At 40.0% G+C, this 19,910-nt stretch overlaps 1 protein-coding gene and 1 pseudogene across 3 annotated transcripts in view; both read left to right on the top strand.

The window, feature by feature from the left end:
- Nucleotides 1–19,910, top strand: part of Rtf1 (RNA polymerase-associated protein Rtf1) — a 68,944-nt gene that overhangs the window by 37,365 nt on the left and 11,669 nt on the right. For 2 of the 3 annotated variants that reach the window (XR_010852335.1, XM_067099920.1), the window contains exon 8: nucleotides 4,537–4,726. Coding sequence is in view for 2 of the 3 variants with exons in the window: in XM_067099920.1 (XP_066956021.1) it covers nucleotides 4,537–4,726 (190 nt within the window). In the remaining variant the exon portion in view is untranslated. Of the gene's footprint in view, nucleotides 1–2,483; nucleotides 2,685–4,536; nucleotides 4,727–19,910 lie in introns of all 3 variants that reach the window. The other variant, XM_067099919.1, reaches the window with a different exon arrangement.
- Nucleotides 7,859–7,957, top strand: LOC136836793 (U6 spliceosomal RNA; annotated as a pseudogene).

Genomic DNA, 19,910 nt, shown 5'->3' with positions numbered 1-19,910 from the left:
TGCATCATTTGCTTCAAACCCATCGGGAAAAGCCACTGGTTGAAAGCCTAGTATCTCCATGGAGTGTTCCTGGGTATGTTTATTGTAACAAAGGACAGAACTTTTCCTTCCTAGTTTAAAGGTAAGGGTTATTTAATAATTAGTTGGCCTTTGCTTGGGAAAATCATAGAATTGACTGGTTGGCTGACCTCAACCTCCTTGGAATGATTTGGTTTGTTGTATGTAGGTCAAAATATTAATGTCTGTTGTTCTAAACAAAAAAGAAGCCCTGCTGAAGGTTGTCTTGAGAAGTTGACTTGGAGGCTGTTTATTGAACCACAGCTGACGATTTCTTGAACAGTATTTGAAGAATATGCTCAAAAAAAAATTCTTCTAGGGAGAAAAACAAAGACCATTCATATAAAGATAACCACTCTCCAGCATTTTATCAGATGTTTAAGAGTACTGAACATTTAATCCATTAATCTGACATTTGGTATTACCAGGAATTCCCATAGTACCCAAGGCAAGCCCCTTAACTGGTTTGTCAGGTCAGAACTCTCTTCTGAGTGATTATTGTAGAAGGCAGTCCACCTAACCAGTGCACCTGCCTTAACAGAAGTGCTTAAGGGTTAGGTGGAAAAGACAACTTGTAATAACTGTAGGCTTCTGTAAACAGGCATAGTAGCATCAGTAAAGTAGTGGGTTTATGTCTACTATACATAAAACAATAAAAAATATTGATTATTGTTCATTGACATAATGTAAAGTTAGCAAGAATATATTTGAATAAGTGAATTTAGTGCAAGATCTGATTTTGAAGTAGAAAACTTGAGATAAACTTTCTTATCTATGTATTTTTCCTTCATCATACTCAATGTCATTTTTAGGCCATAAACTGAAATCTGACGATGACTGAGGGAACATGTTTCCTTTAACACAACACCAAATGACTTGAAGAATCTTGTGTGGAAGTAGGTTTTCCAGTGGGCAGCCAGCCTGTATGCTGACAGTTGTTGAAGAAAGTATAGTAGCTGATTTTTTAAAGGCTAATCTCACATATCCTACAAGTAAAGTGGAATTCTGAGGGAAATAATAAATTCCATCATTTGGCTTTGTAAGGAGTTTCTGATCTTCACAGATTAATTTATATTGGGTTTAGTGTTACATGACTGTCTGAGAAGAGTTACTTTTCTCTTTAGTTCAGGTAAATACTGGCTGAAATACTACTTATGTATAGAAAAGTCAGCTTGTATCAAAGAAAATGCCAAAAGACGGTGGGTGGAGAAGGGTTACTGTTTAGGCAAATTGCTTTCTGTTTAAACTGATGAGTGTACTGTAATTCAGGTTCTGGATATTTGTTGTAATTATCTATGAATGCACAGATTTGAAACAAAAAGTTTTAGAAAATGTCTCTTGTAGAAATATATCAAGACAAAATGGTCAAGCATTTGGGGTGAAGTATAGTTGAGAAAATCATTCTAGATGTTCATTTTGTTCTGGCAGCATAAATTTTGAATAGTCAAAAGTCTGAAACGCATGAACGATATCCCTCCGTACATCGTCATGGATTTTTGTTCTTCTAGTGTGAAATATTTCCTTCTTAAGCATGCCTCATACCTTGGCTGATGTTATGGTGATATTTGTTTGATAGAATTCTCAAGGTTTGGCCTGCTTATAACAGAATACAAATCTTAGTCCATTGTTGTCAGTTATATCCAGAGGTTTGACTTTCCACAGTGCATTTAATAAGATTAAATATAATTAAGAACAAACCCCTTTGGGTCAGCCATATGAGATTTAAGAATGAATCAGGGTCTGATTAACTCATTATTTATAGTAATCCACAGTGGATTTGAATATAGACTAAAGAAAATTATATAATGTGTACACTGTTATTTGTACTTATGTAAACCACTTTAATTCCTATAGTTTCAAGTGTGCTTTCTCTTAATAAATGATGGGTTGGGTAGCAAAGAAGTCTGTGTTATGCATATATATATATATATATATATAGTATATATATATATATATATATATATATATATATATATATATATATATATATATATATATATATATATATATATATATATATATATATATGATTGGCTACATTCCTTTTGATAAACTCTTATCAGAATTTATTCTTGCAAACCTTCAGTTGCTCAAATTTTTCTTTGCTAAGGTATATTCCATGAGTGGTGTTGATCAAACATTGAAGATTCACAGTCTCTTGTTTGAAAATGTAATTATTCAGTTGACCTCTGAGCATATGCTTTTACAGTTCACTTTTGGTTTTACAGAGTTCAAGACTATCTACTTGATAGTTCAAATGTAGAATTTTGTATTTCAGATGTAGAATTTTACACAGTTGAAATACATTTTATTTTAAATACATTTTATTTTGAAATTTTTTTGCCTGTTTTCAGTTTTCTGTTCAATAGTAATCTCAGTAAACCCACATGATATAAATGATTCTTGATGGTCATTATTGGTTGTAGTGTTGGTGAGTCTGCCAAGTTGAAGCATGGTGGAACTTCCCATAAACTTAACTCAAAAAGAGTGGACCAAGTACCCTCCAAAAAGGTGCTAGAGTCAAAGATTCTGCCTTCTACTTCCTCCTCCTCTTCTGTATCTTCTTCTTCGTCTTTTAGCGATTCCAGTGACAGTGATGTGTCTCCCAAGAAATTCAAAGCTGGCAGGTAGTATCTTGCAAAAATTAAAAGCTGTTTTGCCCAGTACACAAGGCAGTGAAACAGTGTGCGTGTGATAATGCTTACATTTCCCCCGCATGTGCCTCAGAGACCCTTTGAACTTACCAACACACTGTTGCATTTTTGTCATAAGCAGAAAATTTGTGGTGAATTTCACATTTTGTCAGAAGTGTTGACAGTACAGTAGTATTTTTCCCAGACTTTGAATATTAACTGCACTGAACCTGGACTTTGAAAAATTAGTGAATTACTCCTTGAAACAGTTCAGCTGTAGTTGAACTAATGAAGCACATTATTGAAATCTTGTACTAATGGACCCCGCTCTCTCTCTCTCTCTCCTCTCTCTCTCTCTCTCTCTCTCTCTCTCTCTCTCTCTCTCTCTCTCTCTCTCACACAAATTCTACTCATTTCAAAGTGTTAACAGTTTTGTATTTTTCAAAGATAAGAGAATGAATACCTTAGCTAGTTTGTAGTTTGTTGCCTTATAGTACACAAGAAATAACAGAAACTAAGCTGTGACCTACATTCCTAAATTGATTATTTCAAATACTTACTTTGGATTTTCTTATCAAGACAGAAACGAGTGTGTTACTTTTACTCTGTTTAAGAGAACTTAATATTTTTCAGTTATTTTCATGGACCACACATCTTGTTAGGCTATTGCTTATCTTAATACTTTAATAAATGTCCTAATGTATTTTTTGTATGTGTAGCTTGTCCCTCTGTGCTTTTGATAATTTGTTGCTTCGTGGAGCCATCAGCAGTGTTCGTAATTTTTCCTAAAGTATTTTTTTTAGGTTTTAGCTCTTAAGGTGTGAGTAGGTCAGACTTTTGTGAAAAGTTAGTCATTTTTGTCACTACGTTTTCCAAGGACTTCTCTTTTCAACCAAATGTTAATATTTTTTAGTTTTCTTAGTTTCAGGTAATGTGATAGTGGTTAAAATGCGTTAATAGATCTAAAAGTGAAATGAATATGCTTTGAATCTGTCTTTACTACAAATTTGATATTCTATTGTTACCAATGTGAAGTTAGTATTATATTCTTGCATTATTTACTACTTTCACTAATTATATATTTTATTTTGATGTATAAAATAATTCTAGTGAAGTCATTACAACTCACACTGGCTTTCATTGATGGTAAAACATGTTTTACATTATATATTACACCTTAACAGGCACTGTGCTTACAAGTAAGTGCATATTGTATTCTTAAGAATAAATATTTATTGGAAGTTACCAAGTTCTATTCCTTTGTCGTCCATGGTTTAGGTCAGGGTTTATCAGTTTGTAATTCTTTTTTAATGTGTAGGTATTAACATTTTATGTCCTGCAGGTTATTCCCTTATTAAGACTCTTATTTAAGCTTTTCCTTGGTAAATTTAACTCCATTTCAAGCATGCCATTGTAGTGTGCTAATTTTTATTACTAATGCATTCATTTCCTTTTTGCAGTTAAGAGGTAATTTGTTATCTTTTAAAATGTTTAGAACATTATCATAAACAACGTTTTATGTCCCTTGAAGAATAATGTTTCATTATGTTGCCAACTTGTAGTAGGTTAAAATTAAATTTGATAATGCGGTTGTGATTTATGTTTTTAGGATCTTGTAATGTGACAGGTCATTGAGAGTACTTGAAGAATTTGTGGACTGTGTGGAGGATTAAGTCTTTGAGGAATTCTGCATGCATTATTTTTTAACAGATTGACCACTTACATGGATATATAGAAGCACTTTATCGGGAAAAGATTCCATTTCTTCAACTTGAGGATTTAAGCATGAATAATTTACTTCTTTCTAAACTGTGGTTTCACCAGGTCTTTGTTAATTGCTTTGCAGATCTAACGACAGTTATCGTTCTCGAGACGAAGGGCCAAAATATGTTTCTTGTCTAGAGGACCTTGAAAAAGTACGCTTATCCCGACATAAGTTAGAACGCTTTGTCCACCTGCCAATTTTTGGAAAAACTGTTCTTGGCTGTTTTGTCAGAGTAGGCATCGGTGTTCATCAAGGGAGATCAGTATATAGGGTGAGTACAATTTTTTTTTTTAAGGAATGGGTGCTGCATTACTTCTTTGAATTTTCAGGTATTGCAGTGCCTTTTTTATTTTGTATCATATACTGGGTTTTGTGAAGTATGATTTTTCACAATCATATGTGCTTTGAATTACGTGCTGTTGCTTTCCAATTTTCTAGGCTACCTGTTTTACTAAGTTGAGCAGCCAGTATGTTTTTCTAAAAGCAAAATCTCCATATAAACCTGCAAAATATGAGTTGCCACCTACTAGCCCTGCTAATTTCTCATAGCTCATGGATTGGGCAACATGAATAAACTTATATCTGCTCAAGACTGAGATTTGCCCTCACATGCCATGTTGCTGGCTAGTTGCCATTTTCTTTTGTTTTAAGAGTGATCCGCTGTCTGGTACCATTTTTTAGGCACAATAGTGTTAATTATAAGTAATTTACTTGTATTTCTACAAACTATAATTTTTTTTCTGAATAATTTTTTGACACTACAATTGCCTACTCTTAGCATGAGAATTATTTAGGATGAATCTTTCTTACTGTTAAAGGTAGCTTACATCTCCGCGCTGATAGGCAAGTCGGCATTCAAACAAAAGATCAGATGGATGCTGGGATGACTGTCTAGTACACCTGTACTCCACCAGGTGTGTTTCGAGTGTTTTATCTCTTGTCAGAATCCTCCTTGCCGCCATTTTGTATAGGCGCTTGTTGGTATTTCATGGCTGTTTGTTGCTATCACAGTACTGTACATTATTTTTCCTAGGATGCCTTCCACTGGAATCAAGACTAAGAACACCAGGTTCTGTAAAAATGATTGCTGTACTGTCTTAGCAGGATGTTGATTTTTTTTGAGGAGATACACTGTTTGTACTGATTTTTTAGGAGATAACACTGTTTGCACTGGCTGCAGTGGTATAAAGTGTGATCTTGAGAGTAGATGTGAGGAAGTAGGGATTTTTGAAGCGCGTTCTGCTTAAGTTTGCTAGTGTAGGGAAGAGAAGTAGATAGATTGCAAAAGCAACTACTTAGGAGAGGTCACCAACCTGTCATTTCTCCCCGTTCTCCAGGTCCTTTTTCTATAGGTACTCATACTCAGTCTAGGCTTTTCCATTGCTAATGCTTTAGTTAGTACTGAGACTTCCTCTTTAGCTCCACATTCCACTCTCCTTTCAGTTCAGGAAAAGCATATTGAGAAGTTAGAATAGGATGTAAACTGTATTTTTATATAAGTAACTTACCAAGTAATTACATAGCTATTAGTTCACTTACACGGTGGCTTGAATTCAAAATTTTTCAAGTAATACTTCACACGTGTGTGTTGGTGACCAGTTCTGCCCACTAGTGGGAATATTAGGAACGACTTGCTTTAGCAGATAACTTCAATCTGCTCCTGCCATGCTCGGGTGAACAGTGAGTATGGCGGCAGGTGTATTCATTATTTTCCAGATATAATATTTGGATTTTGGTGGTGTACGCATCTACTGGAACGTGTATTAGTAACCTTCATGAAATCTCAGGATGAGTTTTTTCCTTGTTTTGTTATTATTAAGTTGATTCAACAACAGAATTTTGTCTATAAGTCTTTTGTTTACATCTAGGCTTAAGTAGCCGCGCCGAGCATAACAACTCTGCCCTAAAGTAATCCTTGTACGTGTTATGCCATTTCTTTAGGCTGGAACTTTTGCATTATGTTTGTTACCGGGCCTAGATTACTTGCAAGCCTTCAGTATAATTTTGCCTTAAAATTAAATTTCAAATGGTGTTTTCCAGGCATAGGCACTTGCAAGCTGCCGATATAATTGCTTTAAAGGTACAGGCAGTCCCCGGTTATTGGCGGGGATTCCGTTCCGAGGGTGTGGTGATAACCAAAAATCGGCGGTTTTCGCTGCTTTTTCAGCGATTTTTGGGGCTTATTAGTGCCGATTTTCAGTTATCGGCGCCTCTGTTAGTTATGTAGCAGTGCCAATACCCAATTATTGGCACCGATAAATGGAAATCGGCGATTTTCGGTGGCTAAAATTGCCGTTTTTCTTTGCTAGACAAGTGCCATAAAACCCGATTGCCATTAACCGAGCCCCCTGTTAACCGGGGACTGCCTGTAATTGGGAATGTTTCTCATTCTTTAGGGTAATCAGGCAAAAGCCTTTTTGCCTTTGGCCAATGGAGTTTGCCTAGTAATTCTGCATCTTGCCAGATTACTTCTGCAAGCCTTCTGTATAATTTTGAATTAAAAATTAATTTTCAGATGGTGCGTTCCAGGCATAGGCACTCCAAAGCCACTGGATATAATTGCTTTAAAGTAATTCTTGAATGTTTAGTCATTCTTTAATAATCCAGCCAAACTTTTTTGTTTAGGCTACTCTAAGTAGCAGCTGATGTAGTTTTCCCCAAAAAGTAATTTTGCATCTTACGCCATTCCTGTAGTCTAGATTTTACGTATTAGGGTTTACAGGGTGTAGACTGTTCGCAGTTTGTCATTATATAAGTGCCTTAAAAGTAATTTTGAATGTTTTGTCATTCCTTTAGGCCAAAGATTTGCATTTTTATGTTTTGTTTACTGAACCTAGTACAGGTATACTCTACAGCTATCAGCAAATAATATACTAACCCTCATGCATTTTCCTTTGCAGAGAAATTGAAAGTAAGGGCAGAAAGAAGAGAGAAGGGTGTAATATGCAGCTCCTAGATTATATAGCAAGCTTCCTCTTGAACTGAGGCAGTTTGAGATTTGAAGTCTTTCAAAAGGAATTATTTATCAATGCTGTGATATGGAATATCAAATAGTAGATGGAATATGTAGTTTTGATTTATATACTCAGGGCAATACATCTGATGAATAAACTTTTAATTTTATAATGGAGGCCCTGCAAGCACTGGAAGTGGTGCAGGACCTAGATAAGTGTCAACAAGTGACAAGTAATAACCGTACTTTATCGTGTCAACAAGTGACAAGTAATAACCGTACTTTATCGTTGGCCGAGAATCGGTCGTGGTATTTGCCCGTCAGTATGTATATAATAGAGTACTCCGCTTGGAAGGTACACATTTACTAAGAAGTTGGGATGTTTTCTGAAGCTTCTAATGTCTCTGTACAAAGGATGACACGATCTAGGTTGGTGCGCAGATCGTGAATGTTCTACACTTCGACTACCCAGAAGCATGCAACAGTGCAGAGAATAGCATGGCCCCTGCACAAGGATGACACACAATTTGTAAAGCCTCCACAATTTTCGATCGGCACCTAGGTTTTCTCATTAAAAACACTTGTTTTTTCGTGGGCGCTAGTTCCCAATGGAACGCCTGGCTCCAGCTGTCAAGTAGTCGGCACCAGTCCCCTTTGCCAGGCACCTACTCTCCACTCAATACTCAACGTCTTCTCACAAGTCCTCTCTCCTCTTTGTTTAACCTCTTTTTTGGACTTTGCTTCAGTCATTACTTAGAAGGACACTCTTGACTTTCGAAGTACTTTGGTTACAATTGGAACAAGGTAACACAGTCAGACACCATCACCTTTTTACCATAACCATGGATTAAAGTTTGACTTACAATGGTGGCTGTACATACATAGATGAAGAAGGGAACTCCCTTCTTCCTCTAAGCCCAGACCTAGTCTACAACTTTACACCTTGGATCTTGGTCGAGGAACCCACAGGTGAACCAGAAACTTTCCGGATCATGCTCCCTGGATGATAGATCCTTCTCACGTATGTTAGAGAGCTGTAAGTATTTCTCTTGGGAGCTTCATTGCTTCTTGATCTTAGTTTACACCCTGACTGCGGTACTTCTCTCTAGACAGGATTTCATTCCTAGCGTATACATAGAGAAGAAAGGCTCATTTTCTCTCCAGAGAACCTGTACTGTACTGTTAACAGATAGGATGCGATTTCATTCAAGTCGTCTAAAGGTTTTGCGGACGAACTGACAGCAGGTACATCCTTACATTCCCTGGTTTGGCGGAAACTGCGGAATCCATGGGCCCAATCGTCTGTGAACTATTTGCCACCTCAAGGAACCTTCGAAGCTTCAGAAAGCACCAGTTCAAGGTTTTTCTGCTAGACTTATTGCTTAAACTACAGTCACCGCCATATAGCGGCGTCCTCCATCGCGTCTTACTGCAGCGTGGATTTTTTAATTTTATATATATACCATCACAGATTTTTTTCATATCATGGGGTTTGCGTTTATTTATTATTTTTATTTTTGTGGTAGGAAATAAGCATTTTCTAAACTAAATTTTATTTTCATGACTAAATATATTTATGATAAAAAAATGATTTACCATTTTTCAAAATTATTATTAATGTCTTCTTTCTTCTTTAACGTGTTTTTCCTCATTTTTTTGTAAGCACGACAAAAATATTTAGAATGCTAAATTAAAATCAAAAATCACAAACCAATGTACATAAAACTGATTCTCTCTCTCTCTCTCTCTCTCTCTCTCTCTCTCTCTCTTTAAATGAAAAACAGCAAAATTCAAAACTTTATTTAAACACAGAACAGACTATATTGATATATTATTATTGTAATACATGTATAAAAAGAAACCATTGTCCACATCTGCTTAACTGTTTTTATTAAATTTGCCATATTTTTTCTTTCTCTGATTTATCGCCACATATTATGGGCTAGTACAGAAAGAGAATATTTATCACTTAATGTTTCATCTAATCAGAAAATATTTAAAATCGAATTTCATATAAGCAACTCAAAGGTCACTGTATGCTCTCATCCTCTAACTTGTCAAGTCAAGACTTAGTCTGTCCCAAGAAGCCCATATACTGAGACTTGTTTAAACGAGTAAATACCAGTTCTCTCTCTCTCTCTCTCTCTAATGAAGTATGATTGCTGTATCATAAACTTATGTACAGTACAAAAGGTTAAAATAGTCCATTAATAAAGTTGTTTATTTTCTAATTCTTTTCGGTAGGTGAGCAGCTTAGTCAGCTGATTCTCAGAACGTGAACATTATTACAAATGTAGAGCTGATCTTTTTAATACATATTCTGATGGTAACATATCAAAATAGTAATACAGTATACTAAATGGATTTGAGGTAGTTGACAGTTTACCGGCAACGCGCGCAATAACCAAATCCCGTTGCATAGGTAAGAAGTTCGACATCAACCTGACTCGCGACCCATTCATTCTTTCAAGAATTCAAACTGTTAACATGGCATCTTCCATCCATCTCGTTCATGGTGCTGCTGCAAACCGGTCACTACATATTTAGTTAAATTATGTGACAATGAAAGTAAGTGCGTTTGTTTCAGAAAAGTGCCTTTTTAGGATTTTTTAGTCTGTGAACAGTGTAAGGAAAGAACAGTTAGTCTTGTGAAAGATAAAACATGGGATGTCGCGGCACAAACAGAACAGCCAGTGCCTGTTGTCTGAGACAAAAGAAGAATCAACTTGCCAGAATGGTCCGACAGTTGGAATTTCGAATAAGGTACATGTGTTTTTTACATATATGATGTAGGGAGTTGCAGTAGGATTCTCTGGTTAGGGAGTAATCGTCGAGTAACTAGGAGGTTAGTAAAATTTCATTCCCCTGTAAGCCTGTGGAAGCACGACAGCTCAAATTACCGCCACAGAACATGGTAGCACCAAGCATCTTTCAAAATGCGGATAAGGCGTGAAGCGCTGTTCCACCACGCCAAAACTGAAATCAGAAATGTGTAAAAAATGATCGCTAAAATTTTGTGATAAATATTAGTTTTTGTCTTGTCGCCATTTTTGTTGTGTGTCCCTCCGCCAATTTTCCTTTCAGAGCATACCGCCAGCTAGAGGTAGGTTCTGACTAGAAAATTGGTTGAAGATAGGGTTGCCCCGGTAAACTGTAGCCGCTCCGGATTCTGTAAGTGAAATAACATATTAATGTATTTATATTAATATTAATATTAATATGAAAATTAGTAAATCATTGTAACATGTACTACATACACAAGAGAATTTTATCACTGTTGATGCTTTTGTTCCGTGAACTATTACATGTATATTCAAGCCATATAGAAGTGTTTAAGTGCCAGGATGTGTTATAGCAGTGTGAGAAGGTTAATAACAGTGTGGAAGGTTCATGAGTATAGGGAGGTTTATAAAGCCTTAAAATATAAACAGTAAATAATAAAATAAATATAAATTCACTACTTTGCCCAGATTTTTGCCTATTGTAGAGTTCTAGGGCCTAACACAATGAGCGAGACAACGATAATGTAGTTTGAAGAGATGTCATTCTTCTATCCCACTTCTACCAGACTAAGTGGGCCTTTTGAAATGAGGTTATGAGTCTCTACCCTCTTCTTGGAAAATCTATGGCCCATTTTGAGATACCCTTTCTGTACCTAAAGTCAAACATCTTTCAGCCTCCGTCAATAAAGGAATGCAGTTATGAAGCAGAGTTCACATTCACAGCTGATATGTGATAACCTAAAATCAAAATCGGCGCCTCTGTGGTAATATCACTTGTAATACAGGTGCCAAAGTATGGATAAGCAGACAATTGCGATTTTGTTGGTAGACAATCCCTGTAAATCAGATTGCGATACTTCAGGCCATGATGGCCGAGACTGCCTGTATTGATCTGTACTTAACTAAGTTCTCAGAAGCACACAGAGGCTGTGGCACATTGACCTTATCTGGTCTTTGCGGATCCAAGCGAGGAAGGACTCTAGTCTTCTGGAGCCCTGGATGTCTTCTGAATGACTGATGAGTCCTTGTTGCAGTCCCTGTGTTCCTCTTCTCGGCAGCCTTACCACGAGAGGAGCACGCTGGTGACCTCTGGCCCGACTACTGATGCACAAGTGCATAGTTGTAGTGCCAGTGCCAGTGGAGTAGGTGGTTGTCTGTCCCACTGACTCTCCCAGACAAAGGTCCCTGTCACACTCCCCTAAACCTGGGAGAAGATATACCGGAGGTCCAAAGGAGGTCGGTGGGGTTTACCCACAGGCATTTGCTCCCTCAGTAGAACCCGTCGCAAACTCAGTGTCAGACAGCAGTTGGAGGGGCATCTCCCTCACTGTTCATCAGTTGTCTTCAGACTCGGAGTTGTCCAGCCTCGACAAGAGGCGTCTTTGGCAGTTTCCTGGTGAGTCCTGTCCCCTAAAGAGACGTTACGGCAACGAGACTTCTCCTATCCCGTGTAAACATGCTAGAGATCTTCCTCTCAGCCCTCAACCGTCTTGCAGTACCCAGCGTAGCCCAGGATACCTTTCTCCGGAGCGTTCCTTTTTCAGACCACCAGTATTTGGTGCCCAAGAGCCTCTCAGTCAAGAAATGCTCCTCTTCTTTGTCTAAATGTCCACACAAGCGCCCAGTGTTTCCTCCTGAGCAGTTATCACCAGTTCCAGTCACCAAGCGCCCAGCACCAGCTCCGAAGCGCCCACTGTCAGCCTCCGCGCGCCAGCGCAAATTACTAAGAGTTTGGCACCACCTGTCAAGCACCTGTCTACCTCTTTACATTCTTCAAGTTCTCCTGCACCTGTAGTGGATCCATTTTTGGTGCATTTCAAAATAAGTATACCTTAGTTTAACCAGGCCACTTAACTGATTAACAGCTCTTCTAGGCTGGCCTGAAGAATTACACTTATTCTACGTGGCTAAGAACCAATTAGTTCGCATTAAAAAAAAAAAAAGTATACCTAGTTTTGCAGACCACTGAGCTGATTAACAGCTCTCCTAGGGCTGGCCCAAAGGACTAGATTCTTATTTTCGTGGCTAAGAACCAATTGGTTACTTAGCAACGGGACTTACAGTTCATTGTGGAATCAACCACATTGTAGCCGAGTAAAGTTCTATCACCAGAAGTAAATTCCTCTAACTCTTCATCAGCCGCCTAGGAATTGAACTCCGCCCATCGGTGACAGTCATAGCTCACCGGCTCGCCTAACAAAAGCTATCGGCTTATTGTAATCCAAACCATTATACCGAGAAAATGAATTTTTATCACAGAAATAAATTCTCTAATTCTTCATTAACGGTCGAGATTCAATGGCAGGCCCAGCAGTGTGCTAGCTGAGAACGATGTATCGAGCTGTTCAACGAGGAACTGGAGGTGTAAAGTGAAGAGCTGATGGCCTGAGTTTACTTCAAAAGGCTCCAGCTGGGAATAAGCCTACCAAGGATTTATCCCTGTCCCCAGTCTCTTGTGTTGAGGAAGATTTAGCACAAGATCCAGCTCCATCAGCATACACTTCTCTATTGAGGTACTTCTTAGTGACTTTTGTCGCATTTTCAGCCAGCCACTCCAGTTTTGCCCGCCTCTACTTTCCTTATGAGGAGCCTTACAGATGCCAGCATTTGTCTTCCCAAGATGGTCCTTTCTTCCTCTTCAAGGAAAGCACCTAAGGAAGTGGAAGATATGCTCTTAGTAAAAAGAGAGCAAGGTAAAAAAGCACTTTTGCCTTCCCACCGTCAAGATGGACAGCCAGGAGATACCTGTCTTAGGCGACAGGAGAAGATGGACAGCCAGGATACCTGTCTTAGGCGACAGGAGAAGCTTCATCCTTGGTAGGTGCTACCTCATTCCAGGGTGACTTTTCAGGTCTGATTGGCTCCGCCTGCCGCTCTGTCTTCTTGTCAGCTTAAGTAATGTTCACTTCCTTGGAGTTAGACCACCTGGTGAAGAGTATCTTCAAGGTATTTGAAGTCTTCAGTTTCCTCGATTGGACAGTCAGGGCCCTTCCTGGGAAAATCGAGGACTGTAATGATTTGGTGGCGGACTTTTCTGCAGACTGGCTGGGCGTACTATTGTACACAGGTAAGCCATAAGAGATGGCTCCTTGGAACTTGCAGCCCTTTTCTCTCTAGGAGTGCTGAAGAAGAGGGAGTTGTGGTGCTCTTTCACCACTAAGGGAGTGACCTCTATTCAAAAGTCAGCTTTACTGTACTGTATTCACCTTTAGATCAGCAGTATCTGTTTCCCCAGTCCACTGAAGGAAATAGCGACTGACTTACAGAAAAAGTCAACTCAGGACCTATTGGCTCAGTCATCGAAGTGCCCCAAAGAGCTTTCGTCTATCTTTACTAAATCCGTCTCTCCACTGCAAGAGCGGCCCTTTCGTGGAAGCAGATAGAGTTTCCCTTCCCAAAACTCACTCCAAGATATGATTCACAGCAAGGTCTATCAAGAGGACTTTGTCCAGACCATCTTCCAAGAAATGATCCATCAGTCCTTTGTGTGCCAGTGAAAGCCAGATTCCTTCTTTTCTGGGAGAGATGGAGTGTCAGAAGGGCGAAGCCTTGGGCAGTCAAGATCCTGAAGGAGGGCTACTCGATACCATTAAAGGAGTACCCTCCACTAGTGCCCACGCTGATCTCATTGACAGCCTACTCAAAAAGCTCCGAGAGGTATGCGGCTCTTTCAGAGGAAGTGTCATACCTCCTAAGGAAGAGAGCCATAGAGGAGGTAGAAGACTGTTCAACGAAAGGCTTTTACAACTCCCTTTTCGTAGTCCCCAAGTCATCTTGGGGTTGGAGACCTGTCCTGACATCAGCACTCTGAACTTCTTTGTCCGGAAGACGAAGTTTAAAATGGAGACAAGTCAGTAGGTGTCATCCATTCAGCAGGGCTATTGGATGATCACCCTAGATATGCAGGACACGTGTTTCCATATCCTTGTTCATCCAGTCTCTAGGAAGTATCTGAGATTTGTCTTCGAAGACAGTCTCTTTCAATTTCGAGCCCTATGTTTTGGCCTCTCTACAGCTCCTCAAGTATTCACGCAAGTACTAGCCCCTCTTGCGAAGTGGCTGCACCTTCTAGGCATCAACATATGACTGTACCTGGACGACTGATTTCTCTGATCACCATCACAGGAACAGTGCACAAAGGACCTTCAGAGAACCCTTCTCCTTGCTCAAGAGTCAAGCATTTTGATAAACTTAGGGAAGTCGCAGATGTCTCCGACTCATGAGATTCTCTATTTAGGGATGAGGATAAACTCGGAGATTTCAGGTTTTTCTGTACCCCAAGAGAGTTGAGTCCTGCTTACAGACAGTACACAGCTTTCTCTCGCTCCCATCTTGTTCAGCAAATCGATGGATGAGTCTGTTGGGGACTCTCTCCCATTGAACAGTTTGTGAATGTAGTAAGACTGCATATGAGAGCCCTTCTGTTCTTCCTGAGAGCAAGTTGGGACAGAAAGATGCAACCGGACTCTGTGATGTTCCCCATAACAACAGAAATAAAATCGGGCCTGCGATGGTGGAAATCTGAAGAAAGATAGGCGAGCCCTGACCTAGACTCCTTTGCAGATGCCTCAGATCTAGGCTGGGGAGCCATTCTGGGGAACTTCGAAGCTTCTGGGATGTTGTCTCCGGAACAGAGAATGCACATCAGTGTAAAGGAATTGACAGCCATTCATCTAGGTCTATTGTCCTTTGCGGAAAAGGTCACAGACAACACCACGGCGCTTTCCCATGTAAGGAAACAAGGTGGGACCCATTCCTTCTCCCTTTGTGAAGCCACGAAGGAACTTCTCATTTGGGCAGACCAGAATTGGGTGAGGCTAATCACCTGTTTCATCCAGGGGAAGATGAACGTCTTGGCAGACGAGCTGAGTCATGGACAAATCCTTCTGACAGAGTGGACCTTGAACTCCATGGTCTGTAACAACATATGGAAGCTGTGGGGAAGACCAACAGTGGACCTGTTTCCCACATCAAAAAATCATCGCCTTTCACCTTTTTGTTCGCTGGTCCTGGACCCTTGGGCATGGGCAACAGATGCCATGCTTGTAAATTGGTCGAATCTGGACCTTAACACCTTTCCTTTGTTCAACATGGTGAGGGAAGTCCTCAAGTTTCAGTACCACCACACCATAACGATGACCCTGGTAGCTCCGTTTTGACTTCTCAAGGAGTGGCTCCCAGACTTCCTGAGGCTCTCAGTAGACTTAACGAGACTGATCCTGCAAGATCCATGTCTACTCAGACAGCCCCACCTTTGGAGATTCCATCAAGGACTATCCCCTCTAGCTCTGACAGGCTTCAGACTGTCTGGAGACTCATCAGAGCGAAGGGATTTTCAAGGCTAGCTTCTTCACCAGTGGGCAGTCTTCCAACGATGGTGTAGCAGTCTTAACACCTTATCTGCTAAAACCTCTATATCTCAGATAGCGGACTTCCTCCTATACCTGAGGACCGCTGAGAGGCTCTCTTCCTCCACCATCAAGGGGTACAAAGCAATGCTGGGTTCAGTTTTAAATACAGGGGTCTAGATCTTTCCTCTAACCAAGATCTTGGCGACCTCCTTAAGTCTTTTGCAACTTCCAAGCAGTCAGGAGTTGACTCCGTATCTTGGAATTTGGACATACTTACTGTAGTTCTAAAGTAGTTAACGGGCCCTGCTTTTGAGCCTCTCCATTCCATGTCCCTTAAGAACTTAATCAAGAAAACCCTCTTCCTTGTAGCCTTGGCTTCTGCCAAACGAGTGAGTGAACTACAAGCTATGGACAAGCGAATTGGTGTCGCCCAGGGAGACGTAGTCTGTACTATTATGTTAAGTTTCTTGGCAAAAGAATGAGACACCATCCGATCCTTGGCTGCGCTCGTTCACCATTAAGAATCTTACAGACATCTTTGGTCCAGAAGAAGAGGAAAGGGTCCTCTGCCCAGTTAGGGCCCTTTGGTATTACCTAGACAGAACCAGTAGAATCAGAGGCCCTTCCAGTAATCTCTGGTGCTCTGTCGGAAGTCCCTCTCATCCCTTATCTAAAAATACACACTGTCATTTTTTCTTAGGGATCTTATTACAGAGTCTCACTCACAAATCCAGGAGGACATCCTGCTTGCCTTTAAGGTGAGAGCTCATGAGGTTATAGCGGTCGCCACCTTGTATGTTTTCAGGCACAATATATCACTTACAGCAGCCCTTCAGTCAGTTTTTTATAATTGTTGTACAGGCAGGCCCTGGTTATCGGCAGGGTTCCGTTCTGAGGGTGTGATGATAACCGAAAATCGGCGATTTTCGACACTTTTTCAGCGATTTTTAGTCATCACGCCAAAGCGTCAATTTGCCAATGACGCCTATAGCATCGTCAGTAATTAGATATTGCTCACGCTATAAACGTGGACTGCACCTAAACGCTGTTCTCACGTTAATCAAGAGCTGTAAAACTGGATCGCTGTAAACCGGGGACTGCCTGTACCTTGGCTCTGGCATGGTGTTGGGGGAGGAAGCGTAAGAAGCATTCCTTTTTGTTCTTGATCTCTTTGCCTTGAAGTAGGGTGTCGAGTCATTGGGGAGCAGGTGGGGGGTACTTTGTACTTGGAGTCCCCACCAGTCTTTAGTGGTTGGGTGATGGTTTTTAACTTTATTGCAGTGTAGGTGACAGGATTGTCTGGTTTTTATTTTTTGGTACTGCACCCAGGGTAAGGGCAATTGTTCTTATGCTTTGCGAGCATTCGGAGTTGTCCTTTACTCCAAAGCCCCCACTTAAAAGTAGAGATGGCTTGCAGCTGTTCTGGTATGTCACTAGAGGTCAAGATGAGCACTGACCAGAGGTAGTAATCACCTGCAGTAGTTCTCTTACCAGGTAAGGAAACAACATGACTGAATTTTTTTGAGTAGAATATGTCCATGGATCCCACCTCCTATCAGTGTGGGATTCAGCTATATACAGTAATTACTTGTTAAGTTACTTATATGAAAATGGTATTTTCATGATAAAATTGAGCTTCATATATACTTACCAAGTAATTATAGATCGGAGCCCTCCCTCCTCCCCTCTCATGGACATGAGAGTGCAAAAGAAGTGACTTTTTCTGTTTTGTTGTTCCTATTATTCCCCAATATTGGGTTGGGTAGTCACTACACAAAAACAATAGAAGCACTACCGTGATTTTTTAAATTTAAGCTGCTGCGTGAGTGAAAAAGCATTGCTATATCATTTCTTGGTAAGTATATATGAAACTTAATTTTATCATGAAAATACCATTTTGGTCAGTACAAGGTTTGTCTGAATTGGCTAGGGAACCATTCTGGGTCCCCCCAGTGCGCGACCATTTTTGCGTTCCCTATAAGAGGTAAGGTGTCAGTGCCCTCGCCAGTTTGTAGCCTGAGCCTAGAGCTGTCTGTGACAGTTGGAAGAGTCCATTGTCAGGGAATTGGGTTGGTTCTTGGGGCAATGTTGTTCTTTGCCCTCCGTCACCTGCCTCTCCGTTTTTCAAGCTCTTGAGTCTCGTATAATGCGGTAGCGAAAGATTGTTTTGGTAAACGTTAATCATCACTACGTATGTGACTTCTACCATCATTGGTACCTAGCATAAGGTTGTTAGCACCAATAGGACAAATTATATAGGTATAGACAGTGTTATAATTATAATGTGCCTGCAGTGAGTTGTACTTATTGTGATGTTATGTCGACTCAGTCGATTGGTAACCAATCTCTTCATCTTTTCCTCATTCTAAATCCTTGTCTGCTAGCCTATTCCTCTTTCTCCGTGGAAATGCACGTGTTCGTTCTTTATATAGTTTTTCTTTGGCTGTCGGAAAATCTCTTACTTATGCCTCACTTAATGTTTCTATTTCCAAACCTACCATGGTTACAGTATCTTCTGTTGTTTCCAAGCTAGATACAGGTAGTCCCCAAGTTACAATGGGGAAGCGTTACAATGGACCCATCGTTACTTGTAAATATCGTAAGTCGGAGTCAGCTTGAGCCTACACTATACAATACAGGCAGTCCCCAGTTATAGGCAGGGGTTCCGTTCCCAACAGCGTGACGATAACCGAAAATTGCCGATAACTGAAAATCGGCAGTGATAGCACCAATCCCTGGTTATCGGCACTGAAGGGGATCAGTGCTGCCGACAATTGGGGATCAGCACCGATTACGGGGAATTAGCACCGATAACTGGAGATCGGCGCATATCGGTGCCGAAAATCCAGTTATCGTCATCACTAGACAAGCGCTGTAAAACTGGATCACCAGTAACCGAGCCCGCCAATAACTGGCGACTGCCTGTATAATCTATACATGTACGGTAGCCTAGCCTACACTGCACAATATAAACTATACATGTCTGGTACTGTATTTTACTGTTAATTCTTTTTATTTTTAACTGGTCTGTAATTATTAATATCAGCTAATTCTGGAGGTTCAGTGCAGATTGACTTATGGTAATACAAACAGAGAAATTGCATAACACAAACAAGAAATGGACATGTACTGTACTCCCCAAGGATGGTGATGATAAGCAGCAGGTTCATCAATTCTCTCCTCTTCAGCTGTTATTACTTCGGCCGTTAGTTCATAAGATGTAGAGGGTTGAGGCTCAAATGTGGTGGAAGGAGAAGGCACTGGAGTCATTTTCTTAAGGAAGGCATCCATTGTAGCTTGCACAGTATATTTTTTTTGTTCTTTGTAAAAGACTCTGTAACATGCAAGAACGTCTTGAAGTCCTCTCGCAACTTTAGTTTAGCAAATCGTTCCAGATTCACATCCATTTTACCGAACAGTTTCATACCATGTTCAATTGAGTCAAATGTCTCTGCCATTGTCCTTGTCGTAACTTTTGCTCTGGCTCTTCTTCATTTTCTTCTTCCTCATCTGCAAGCTCAATTAAATCTTCTGCCATTAGTTCTAATTACTTCCAAAAAGTTCTGAGCTCTTTGTCCTCATTATACGTAGCCTCAACAGCCTGAGCAAACATGTTTTGAAGATAATAGGCCTTGAATGTAGATGGTGCTGACTTTTAGGAGCAAGAATTCTTTTCAACTGAGTCAACTGGTTCGAGATGGCCAACTCTTTTGACAGTATTCCAAAGGCTTATCTGTCAGAGAACAATAGGCACTTGCTTCTTGAAGAATTTATCCCTTAAGGAAGTTTATGTGGTAAGAGCTTTCATTGTAGGAAACATGGCCTCACTGGAGAATTTGTCAGAATAATCCAGGACCTTCATTGTTGCCAGGTTCTGTAGGAGGGATGCTGAAACTAAGAGTTGACTATTTTATTTTTAAACCTACATCCGTTTTGAATTTTCCCTCTGTCTTGTAACACAAAACAAAGAATTTTGACAAGTGTCGTTACACTGACTTACAATACACCATAGAATGGTCAACACTACACCTGGTAAAGCATACAAGACGTTAGGGTGGTGGAAAGACCATTGAAGGTTCCTAGTAGGTTTATCCCTGGTTAGAAACTAAGTCATAGCAGAAAGATTGCTTCTTTGAGTGAAATGAATAA

The sequence above is a fragment of the Macrobrachium rosenbergii genome, chromosome 56 (genome assembly GCF_040412425.1).
Source record: "Macrobrachium rosenbergii isolate ZJJX-2024 chromosome 56, ASM4041242v1, whole genome shotgun sequence".
In the NCBI taxonomy this organism is placed as follows: domain Eukaryota; kingdom Metazoa; phylum Arthropoda; class Malacostraca; order Decapoda; family Palaemonidae; genus Macrobrachium; species Macrobrachium rosenbergii.
Note: the sequence above shows the minus strand (reverse complement) of the source record. Positions and strands in the feature narration are given on the sequence as shown.